We start from the raw sequence: 11,509 nt of genomic DNA on the forward strand, positions 1-11,509 counted from the left end.
AGCATTTAATCGACCCCACAAATGTGATGCTCCAGAAACTCAATCTGCTCAAAGGAAGGTCAGTTTTATAGCTTCTCTAAAGAGCTCAACTGTTTTCAGCTGTGCTAACATGATTGTACAAGGGTTTTCTAATCATCCATTAGCCTTCTGAGGCAATGAGCAAACACATTGTACCATTAGAACACTGGAGTGAGAGTTGCTGGAAATGGGCCTCTGGAGATAGGCTATTGCACCAAAAACCAGACATTTGCAGCTAGAATAGTCATTTACCACATTAGCAATGTATAGAGTGGATTTCTGATTAGTTTAAAGTGATCTTCATTGAAAAGAACAGTGCTTTTCTTTCAAAAATAAGGACATTTCAAAGGGACCCCAAACTTTTGAACGGTAGTGTAGGTGCGTGTGGTTTGGGAGGTTGTGATCAGTAATCAGGTGAGTGTGAACATGACAGTTGCTGTAGGTGATATGATAAAGGAGTCTGGATCGGCCATGTAGTGATGCTGAGGTGGATTTCAAGAAATCAGAGTTCACGACTTAATCCAACACTGAAAACATCAGAAAAATCAGAATAAAAACATTCAGATAGATAGATAGATAGATAGATAGATAGATAGATAGATAGATAGATAGATAGATAAGGGGTGGTTTGTGAAAAAAAAGATGTGACTGTATCTTGTAACTCACAGTGGACACTGTATGAAAATATGACAAAGCTTGCATATTAGTATAACGTGCTGCAATAAAATAATTCCCCAGACAAGTATCTATCTGGATTAAGAAAAATATGTATCTGGATTACGGGGGAAAAAAACCAACCAACAAACATTTTTATTCATTTTACCCTTTATTCAATTTATTCATTCTTTTATTTTAGCTTTGACTTTTATTTCATTGTGTTTTGCGCCATGGTTCCGTTTCCCGGAAGCATTTCAACTAGCTCCGTCCTAAAGCTAACACTTTAGCACTATGTAGTGTGCAACGATAGCGCTATAGTTACCCTAAGCGGTGCGCTTTTTTCTCCCCCACTTCCTACTTCGAAGTGCAGTGTGAGGATTGAGACACAGCCAGTGTGTTTCTCTCTGAGTCCGCCGTGTTAAATAGAGTCCCAATGAGGTAAGTAAAGGGGCTTTATTAATGTTTTTTTAAACGTCAGGTTTAAGGTCACAGTGTGCGTGTGTGCAGTTTATATAAACTTTATTTACACCTGTAACTCATTAATAAAAATATTAATTTTTATTGACCACTTTATCAGACCCATTATTATTATTATTATTATTATTATCATCATTATTATTATGGCTAAATACACTTTAGGTGTATAATTTACTGGTTATTAAAGGACAGCTCTACCTCCACACTGAAACACATTAAATATGTTTATCGTGAAATATCTGTGGTGTGTTTAATGGTCCTGGGGTTAATTTGTTGGCTGGTGCTTTGTTGTTATTGCTGTGAGAAATGAGCACTAGGGTTATGACTAGGGTTGCCACCTGTGTCTGACAAAAATCCTGGACATTTCGATCATCCAATCGACCTTTTTGCTTGTAAGCAACGGCTCCCTTCGCACATCTAACCCAAGACAAAAATCGCCCTTCTACGCTGAAATTGTATTGCTCTAATTAGTAAAAATGACGCTTTTGCTAGTTATTTGTTTAGTTAATTGCTTTACATAATATAGCAGATCTTCATTATTTTGGTTTATTTCCAACAGTTCTTGGTTGTGGACACCTGGGGGCAGTAGTGGGCACAGGTAAAACGGGAATACATAATTAAGTTCTGTTTATTTGCTTATGTGGAATAAAAATAAATAATCTAATTTTTCATTGTACCTAAGAACAGGGCCGTTGACAGCTTTGGCTGGGCCCGGGACAAAATAATCTGAGTGCCCCCCCCCCCCCCCCCCCCCCCCCAAATAATCTGAGTGCCCCCCCCCCACACACACACGCACATCGCCACACAGCAACCACCCACACCCAACCCCTCTTTTCACAGTCTCCATTCACTCCAACCCTTAAATAACAGGTATTCCAAGCCCATTATAACAGTCAACCATTTTATTTCAACATTTCAACATATTTACAGTTTGAACATTTCCTTAGTCTGCAACTATTCAGGTGCGAAATGCAATGCGCCGGACTTTTGCTGTGGCAAAGTCGTCAATAAGGTCATTGAAGTCCAGCTTCTTTGCAAGTTCGCGCTCTATAGAGAGCATAGCCAGCCCATTGAGCCTCTCCTGTGACATGTTTGAGCGCAGGTAGTTGATAAACCAAAATGATTGTTTACGGGATGGAACTGGGCCTCAATGAGAACGGAGTTATGGCTTTCCCAAAATCTGAACATCGAAGCATCACCACTAGTGATGTGTACAGTGAGTTTTTCAGTGTATTTTTTTGTCTTGTTTTTCATAAACGTCCTTTCCGTACTCGATTTAGAATGTTACAAAAAAAATTGACACCCTCCCAACCACGTAACATTAGCCTATCTGACCTGGGGGCTGACACGTTTATTACGGATAAACCAAAAGGATTACAACGTTCCCTGGATATAGAACTGGACCGAGAAGATTTCAAAATCTTAACGTGTAAGCAACAACAATAAAACAGAGGTTGTTTTATTCATTTAGGGCTTATTAGGCTACTTTCATTAATTGCGCTTTTCATACAGGCCTATCATTTTTCACTTGAGCAAGGGAATTGTTTGAAGAGTATCCAGTCTAAGCGAAAGTTTAATGTTTTGCAACAGACTAACCTCAAAACACCCCATTTATAGCCCATTCGTTACATTAAACTCTATCTAGCTGGCAATTTCACATGCCGTCGTATCTACACGGGATGATTTCCAACAAAATAAGGTTTAATTAACAAGAGGCAGCGTTCCACGGGCTTTCAGCTAACCGGAGTCCAGCTCAGCGCAGCTCAGCAAGCGTGCCTAAAACATTTGGATATGATTGCGGGCCAATGTGCTATTCTTTGCTTCATTGAGATATATGCAACACAGTGTTATTAAACCGATATGTTTATGAAATAATTCAATGCCCTGTGCATTTCAGTGTTCACTCAGTGTGCCCTGCTATCCCCTACTTTATAATTATGAATGGCGCGTCGCGCGTGCTGGGGTTACATTACGGGGCTGGAAAAAAGTTATCTGTGTCTTACCTGGCTCAGCTGCCCCACTGCCTTCACCACCTGCTGCATCATCTAAATCTTTTCTAAAATATCTATGCAGTGAGCCCCTGAGGCTCTTGGCTTCTTCATCTCTTTTTCTCTTTTCTTTTCTTTTCTTTGCTCCTGACTTGTGCATGTTGGCAAACGGGCTCGCACGCTTATTGTCGAAGCGTTATGATGGAATAGTGCCGTGTTATTTGGCGCCTTAATCAAAGACCAAACCATTTCTGCATTAGGGGTGGTAGGTGGGTTCTTGAATCTATTTTCGAAGACAATAAAGGCAAAAGAACCAGAAATCATTCATTGAATGCAAATATAGCACATTTTTCTCCCCCAAATCAACACATTTTGAAATGAAACAGAATGATTAATGGCATCTTCATGAGGGACCAGTTCTGGGCCCCCCCTCATGCCTGGGCCCGGGACAAAATACCCGGTTGTCCCCCCCTGTCGACGGCCCTGCCTAAGAATACCTGAATGTAACAATGTAAGGTGTAGTGTCCAACAGCTTACCTGATTGCTTAGAGTGTGGTGTGTGCTTTGCTTGTGCTTGCCTGTGCCTCTGCTGCTCTTGGCTAAACAAATACATAGGAGGACATGGAACTGATATAACTGGGCACATACAGTACATACAGGAGTATGTACTACACTATTTCATTTAATTCACCAAAACCTTACCTAATCTTCCATTTGTATTTGGTGTTTTTCTTTGCTGCTGCTATGAGTCCTGGCTGATTTTCAATGAATGTCTTGAGGACAACTGAAAGTTTAGCCTGACTTGAAGCTCAGCCTTCACCATTGCAACAGAGAGTCTGTTTCTTTTATCCGTCCAAGCATCCTCCATTGCCCCTTTTCCACCAAAGCAGTTCCAGGGCTGGTTCGGGGCCAGTGCTTAGTTTGGAACTGGGTTTTCTGTTTCCACTGACAAAGAACTGGCTCTGGGGCCAGAAAAACCGGTTCCAGGCTACCACCAACTCTCTGCTGGGCCAGAGGAAAGAACCGCTTACGTCAGCGGGGGGCGGAGTTGTTAAGCCCAACAACAACAAGACCGCGAAAGATCGCCATTTTTAAGGAACGAGAAGCCGCAGCTGTACAAATGCGAAGTCATCCATTATTATTATTATTATTGTTGTTGCTGCTGCTGCTGCTGCTGCTTCTTCCGTGTTGTTTTTGCTTTGATATTCACGCCAAGGTTTATGTAAACGTAGTGCCGTAACTGACGTATACAGCAACGTAAGTGACGTATTCAGCGACGTAAGTGACGTGCCTCCGCTTAGCACTGCGAGCTACAGAAAAGCAAACTGGTTCTCAGCTGGCTCACAAGTTGAAATACACATTTTGCCCATCATGTACAAAAAACCGGGACATCCAGTGTCCCGGATTTTTTTTTTTTCCGGGACAGACCATGAAAATCCGGGACAATCAGGAAAAACCGGGACAGGTGGCAACACTAGTTATGACTGTGAAAGTGTTTTCAAATTTTCTACTTTCCTGATGTTGCATTTGGTGAACTTTTACTCATATATTACTTTTTTGAAGTTATTTTTATTGGGTCATGCAAAAACCTCCCGCACCCAACATCACCTCACTTTTGATAAATACATGTATATTAAATAAATAAATCATAATTATAAAATACATTCATTGAAAGTACTTTTATATAACAATAAATTGCTTAACAGTTGTTGTAATAATTATTAATTTTTATTAATTAATCGTTATTAATAATCATTAATTGTTATTAATTAACAATTATAATTATTATTACAACAATTGTTAAGCAATTTATTGTTATATAAAAGTACTTTACACATCTTTCAATGAATTTATTTTATAATCATGATTTATTTATTTAATATACATGTATTTATCAAAAGTGAGGTGATGTTGGGTGAAGTCATGGCCTAATGGTTAGAAAAACAGCTTTGGGACTAAAAGGTTGCTGGTTTGATTCCCCAGACTAGCAGGATTGACTTAAGTGCCCTTGAGCAAGGCACCTAATCCCCAACCACTCTGGCAAGAGTGGTGGTGTACCTTGTGTCTGATTAGCCAAAGAAAAACTGATGATGTGATCATCGGTTCGGGCATTGAACCTGACCAACTGAACTGATGTTGGGTGCGGGAGGTTTTTGCATGACCCAATAAAAATAACTTGAAAAAAGTAATATATGAGTAAAAGTTCACCGAATGCAACATCAGGAAAGTAGAAATTTTGAAAACACTTTCACAGTCATAACCCTAATGAGCACTTGTGTCCCTCACTGACGTCACAGGGCGCCATTGACATAGCAGTACAATTACAATGATGTTTAAAATGAGAGAGAAAAGAAGAATAAGGTTGATGCTTTTGGGCGGCACGGTGGTGTAGTGGTTAGTGCTGTCGCCTCACAGCAAGAAGGTTCTGGGTTTGAGCCCAGTGGTCTTCTGTGTGGAGTTTGAATGCTGTCCGCGTGGGTTTCTTCCGGGTGCTCCGGTTTCCCCGACAGTCCAAAGACATGCAGGTTAGGTTAACTGGTGACTCTAAATTGACTGTAGGTGTGAATGTGAGTGTGGATGGTTGTTTGTCTTTATGGGTAGTATCTCACTGGGCTGCGACAGCCTGCGACTAGTTGGAGACACAACAATTGCAATAAAATATGCGAATTAGCGACAATTTTCACTTGGAATCACACTGAATTGATATTCACATATTTTATCGCAATTGTTGTGTCTCCAACTAGTCGCAGGTTGTCACAGCCCAGTGAGATACACTCGCACTTCCTGTCTCACAGAAACTGACTTGAGAAGGGTTTGTGACGGCTTTGCGACACCAGCGACGCATCTATTTTGAGAGAAATTTTGTTGTACGAATTTTTTGAACATGTTCAAAATTTCAGCAACGAAGGAGTGACACTTGGGCGGCACGGTGGTGTAGTGGTTAGCGCTGTCGCCTCACAGCAAGAAGGTCCGGGTTCGAGCCCCATGGCCGGCGAGGGCCTTTCTGTGCGGAGTTTGCATGTTCTCCCCGTGTCCGCGTGGGTTTCCTCCGGGTGCTCCGGTTTCCCCCACAGTCCAAAGACATGCAGGTTAGGTTAACTGGTGACTCTAAATTGACCGTAGGTGTGAATGTGAGTGTGAATGGTTGTCTGTGTCTATGTGTCAGCCCTGTGATGACCTGGCGACTTGTCCAGGGTGTACCCCGCCTTTCGCCCGTAGTCAGCTGGGATAGGCTCCAGCTTGCCTGCGACCCTGTAGAACAGGATAAAGCGGCTAGAGATAATGAGATGAGATGAGGAGCGACACTTTGCGACTCATGTGAGGAAATTGAGAAGCCCCGCGAATGTTTCAAGACACTTTTGAAACTCTCTCGCGAATGACGTTCGCAATTTGTCACAAGCTGTCGCAGCCTTGTCCAGGGTGTACCCCACCTCTCACCCATAGTCAGCTGGGATAGGCTCTAGCTTGCCCGCGACCCTGCACGGGATAAGCGGTTATGGATAATGGATGGAGATAAAATTAAAGATGTGTGTGTGCTGAGTGGGCAGAACCTGCGGGACTTATTTGAGTGGGACTTATCAAAGTGGATTTCATACAGGTTTATACCAACCAAACTGGCACAATTCAAGTATTTGTACAGATACAGCTAGGCCTCTTGATTACTGTAGCGAATTTCGGGTGTGGGTGGAGCACAGAAGCATGGCAGGCGGCTGTTTGCGTTGAAGAGGGGTTTTATTTTTACTGCTTTTAAGCATAGGGCTCCAAAAAACTCTCTCGCGCACACACATACAGGCTGTCAACGAGCCCTCGGCGCCGACCTCCCCTTCTCGCTCTCCTTTTATCGGGCGGGGTCACTGAAAGAGACACACAAACACACGTTAATTGACAACAGGTGTAGTGACATGACCACTCACCTTCCCTGACTCCGCCCTCCATTCACAGACCGCCGCTCGGCCACGCCCCCGCTGCCACTATTACATATAAAATTTGGGCTCCACTCCAACCTCTAATAAAAGAGACTTGATTTTGGGCCCCCTGTGCACCATCAAGCTAAAATAAACCTCTTTAGTTTGATCTTACTGAAGGTTATTTCACCATGGAATTATACAAAAGAGGTATTAGGACTCCCTTTAGCCTTTACTTCAACACAAAACTTGATTTACAATTCAATAGAGTCGAGAAGAGTTTTGGAACAACCAACAGTGAAAGAATCCGAATTTTACGTCGATTTACAAACTGAACACAGAATGACACCGCGGTTTTCACCACAGGGACTCAACACGCCACGCCACCTGAAACAGAACTCCCTTCAGTTGCTTGCCGGCTGACAGCACTTTCACTTTACTGTTTTTTTTACCGACCCCTGCATTACTGACACTGTCCGATGTGCTCGGGACGGTAGGGGCTCTGAGTGTGCCTCCCCCATGGCTGTTTCGGCCCTTAAATCATCTTCAGTGCTTGAAGAAGCCAACCCAAAACACTTCGTCAGCTTAGACTGCGCCATTGTTTGGTTCACGCAGAGATAATTACACCACCACACCAGGCTGATTAAGAGTCAATGCAATTGGTCAAAAGCTTGGCGCTCATTTGGTCATTTTGTATAGTCGATTTTTATTGGTCACAAGCCCGTGCTCGTTGTTTACACTCTGGCTTCCCATCATCTCTTCACTGGGGTTGGATTTCGGTAAACGGAGGGATTTCTATCAAAGACAACTTATGATAAAGATGACCAATACTACATTCATCACTCATCTCATCATCTCTAGCCGTTTTATCCTTCTACAGGGTTGCAGGCAAGCTGGAGCCTATCCCAGCTGACTACGGGAGAAAGGCGGGGTACACCCTGGACAAGTTGCCAGGTCATCACAGGGCTGACACATAGACACAGACAACCATTCACACTCACATTCACACCTACGGTCAATTTAGAGTCACCAGTTAACCTAACCTGCATGTCTTTGGACTGTGGGGGAAACCGGAGCACCCGGAGGAAACCCACGCGGACACGGGGAGAACATGCAAACTCCGCACAGAAAGGCCCTCGCCGGCCCCAGGGCTCGAACCCAGGACCTTCTTGCTGTGAGGCGACAGCGCTAACCACTACACCACCGTGCCGCCTACATTCATCACTGTGCTAGTAATTTTCTCTTCATCACTGATGGATTATGTTCATTAGCGACAAGGATGACAACCGCCAACCCTTTAAAGGACTAAAGTGCTGCTGCATCACATTAATTCACTAATGCATTCTTTTTCTATGCTGCTCATCCATTGTGGGTGAAAGGTGGGGTTTAGATCGCTGTGGAGAGATCACTGATGTATCACAGGGTTTACACACAGAGAGACACACCGCCATTGGGAAACTACTGTCCAATTCAAGTCTCAGTGATTCTGATTGAGTTTTATTAAGTTCACTGAATAGTTGTACAGTTAACAACCACAGTCGTTCTGTTGCTAATAACAAGTCACTTTCCTTTGATGGACAGTTGGATATGATGATATTTATGTGGTGGATTTCATCTATTCATGGCAGTGGAAACTTCAATAAGTCAGGAGAAAATAAATTTCATTGCAGCAACGTTGTAATTTGGGTCTCAAGAAGGTGGTGTCATGTAACGTGACCTAAAATATGATCAACATATTAACGTCAATGTGTTTGGGGTTAGTTTCTAACTTCCAGGGTCTCCGAGGTGAGGAATGTCTTTGCCGTGTTGGCGGAAGCTGCCCGTTAGGCAGTACACTAGAGTGCTGACCTGCAAGGGTGTACAAACTTTTGAGAGGCAGAACAATGAACAAAGCCTGACCAAATGTCTCCGGAGAGTGGTCATTACCGGAATTGGACTTGTGTCTCCACTGGGGACGGGGACAACTCTGCCTTGGGAGTGTCTGATCGCTGGAGACAGCGGGATCGTGGCCCTGGACCCAGACGAGTACAAAGCAGTGCCGTGTAAAGTAGCAGCTCGGGTTCCTCGAGGACAAAGTGAGGGAGAGTTTCGAGAAGAAATGTTTGCTTCACGTGGTGAGATAAACAGCATGTCTCAGGCCACAGTGATGGCCCTTGGCGCGGCTCAGCTGGCCCTGCAGGACTGTGGGTGGTATCCCCGAACCCCTGAGGAGCAGCTGAGTGCAGGGGTGGCTGTAGGCATGGGCATGGTGCCTTTGGAGGAGATCGCTAGCACTGCCGCTGCTTTTCAGACACGTGGCTACAGCAGAGTGAGTCCCTTCTTTGTCCCTCGTATCCTGGTCAACATGGCCGCTGGTCACATCAGCATCAAGCACAAGCTGAAGGGACCCAACCATGCTGTGTCTACTGCCTGTACCACAGGGGCTCATGCCATTGGAGACGCCGCTCGCTTCATCAGCCACGGAGATGCCATGGTGATGCTGGCTGGAGGAACCGAGGCTTGTGTCAGCCCTCTTTCCATAGCAGGCTTTGCACGTGCTCGGGCTCTGAGTACCAGCTGGAACGAACAGCCCAAGCTGGCGTCTCGACCCTTTCACCCAGAACGAGGAGGATTCGTAATGGGCGAAGGTGCAGCCGTGCTGGTTCTGGAGGAGTATCAGCATGCCGTAGAGAGAGGAGCACGGGTTTATGCTGAGGTGCTGGGATACGGACTCTCGGGAGATGCCAGTCACATCACAGCCCCTTCTGCAGATGGAGATGGAGCTTTCAGGTATGGTGGTGAACCCAGAAATATATCTCTGTTGATTAAGGAATTTTTAGAAGCATCCTGATTTGGGATGCCACAATGTGTTTATTTCCAGGTTGCTCATTTTAAAGCAAAAACCATTGTTTGGGGGAAAAAAAAACAAAAACGAGATTTAATGTTGTACACTCAGTATGAATTCCACTCTTTCGTTTTTTTTTTTATTATTTCAACAGGTGCATGTCTGCTGCTCTGCATGACGCTGGCGTGTGTCCATCAGACGTGACGTATGTGAACGCCCATGCCACCTCGACACCACTAGGGGATGCTGCAGAGAACACTGCAGTAAAGAGACTCTTCCAGCAGCACTCGCAGTCTCTCGCTGTTTCCTCCACTAAAGGGGCCACTGGGCATCTTCTGGGAGCAGCCGGTGCTCTGGAGGCAGCTTTCACAGCACTCGCATGCTACCACGCAATCCTGCCTCCGACTCTGAACCTCGACCGAACTGAGCCTGAGTTTGACCTGAACTACGTCCCCTGTGCTGCCCAGCCCTGGAGGACAGGAGGCAGGAGAATCGCACTCACTAATTCGTTTGGATTTGGAGGCACGAACGCTTCTCTGTGTCTGGCCAGTGTGTGAGATTTCCCGAATGATCCACTGAAGACTGCAGAACTCACAACCTGTCAAAAGTTTGGACACATGACCGTGAACTGAAGATTGTATTAAATACACGAAAATTACAGTTAAATTACGATTCAACTTGGTTTCTGAGATAAGTGTAGAGCTTAGCTGAAGTAGTAAAGAGCTCAGCCTGTTCAAGAAAAAACTCCTGCGTGAAGCACCAGCATGACACAGACTGAGAACAGTGGGAAGCTTTATCAGGAAGAGTGTTAAAAATATAAAATATAAACTAGTTTGATTTGTTTAACGTTGTTCTTGGCTCATATGAGTTACTTCAGTGTCTTTGCATGAATGTCAAAGTGGAGAAAATAGTAAAAAATTAAGGAAATCCATTTATGAGTGGGGGTGTCTTTACTTTTGACTGGTCATGCGCTTTATTAACAGATGCCATGATGATGATACAATTATTGGCACCCCTTGTTTAAAAAAAGTTCGAAAAAATCCACTTTGGGCTGCACGGTGGTGTAGTGGTTAGCGCTGTCGCCTCACAGCAAGAAGGTCCGGGTTCGAGCCCCGTGGCCGGCGAGGGCCTTTCTGTGCGGAGTTTGCATGTTCTCCCCGTGTCCGCGTGGGTGTGCTCCGGTTTCTCCCACAGTCCAAAGACATGCAGGTTAGGTTAACTGGTGACTCTAAACTGACCGTAGGTGTGAATGTGAGTGTGAATGGTTGTCTGTGTCTATGTGTCAGCCCTGTGATGACCTGGCGACTTGTCCAGGGTGTACCCCGCCTTTCGCCCGTAGTCAGCTGGGATAGGCTCCAGCTTGCCTGTGACCCTGTAGAACAGGATAAAGCAGCTAATGAGATGAGAAAATCCACCTTTTGGTGAAGTCGCTTCATCTCATCTCATCTCATCTCATTATCTGTAGCCGCTTTATCCTGTTCTACAGGGTCGCAGGCAAGCTGGAGCCCATCCCAGCTGAGTATGGGAGAAAGGCGGGGTACACCCTGGACAAGTCGCCAGGTCATCACAGGGCTGACACATAGACACAGACAACCATTCACACTCACATTCACACCTACGGTCAATTTAGAGTCACCAGT

The 11,509-nt window shown here is 44.7% G+C and overlaps 1 protein-coding gene across 1 annotated transcript; it reads left to right on the forward strand.

Annotated features, from left to right (window-relative positions):
* The first annotated feature begins 989 nt into the window (after positions 1-989).
* Positions 990-10,800, forward strand: oxsm (3-oxoacyl-ACP synthase, mitochondrial). The gene is made up of 3 exons (XM_060942000.1): positions 990-1,113; positions 8,807-9,814; positions 10,024-10,800. Exons 2-3 carry the CDS (start codon positions 8,838-8,840, stop codon positions 10,424-10,426), a joined length of 1,380 nt encoding a protein of 459 aa, XP_060797983.1. The 5' UTR covers positions 990-1,113; positions 8,807-8,837; the 3' UTR covers positions 10,427-10,800.
* Positions 10,801-11,509: the final 709 nt, after the last annotated feature.

Source organism: Neoarius graeffei, chromosome 16 (assembly GCF_027579695.1).
Source record: "Neoarius graeffei isolate fNeoGra1 chromosome 16, fNeoGra1.pri, whole genome shotgun sequence".
NCBI lineage: Eukaryota > Metazoa > Chordata > Actinopteri > Siluriformes > Ariidae > Neoarius > Neoarius graeffei.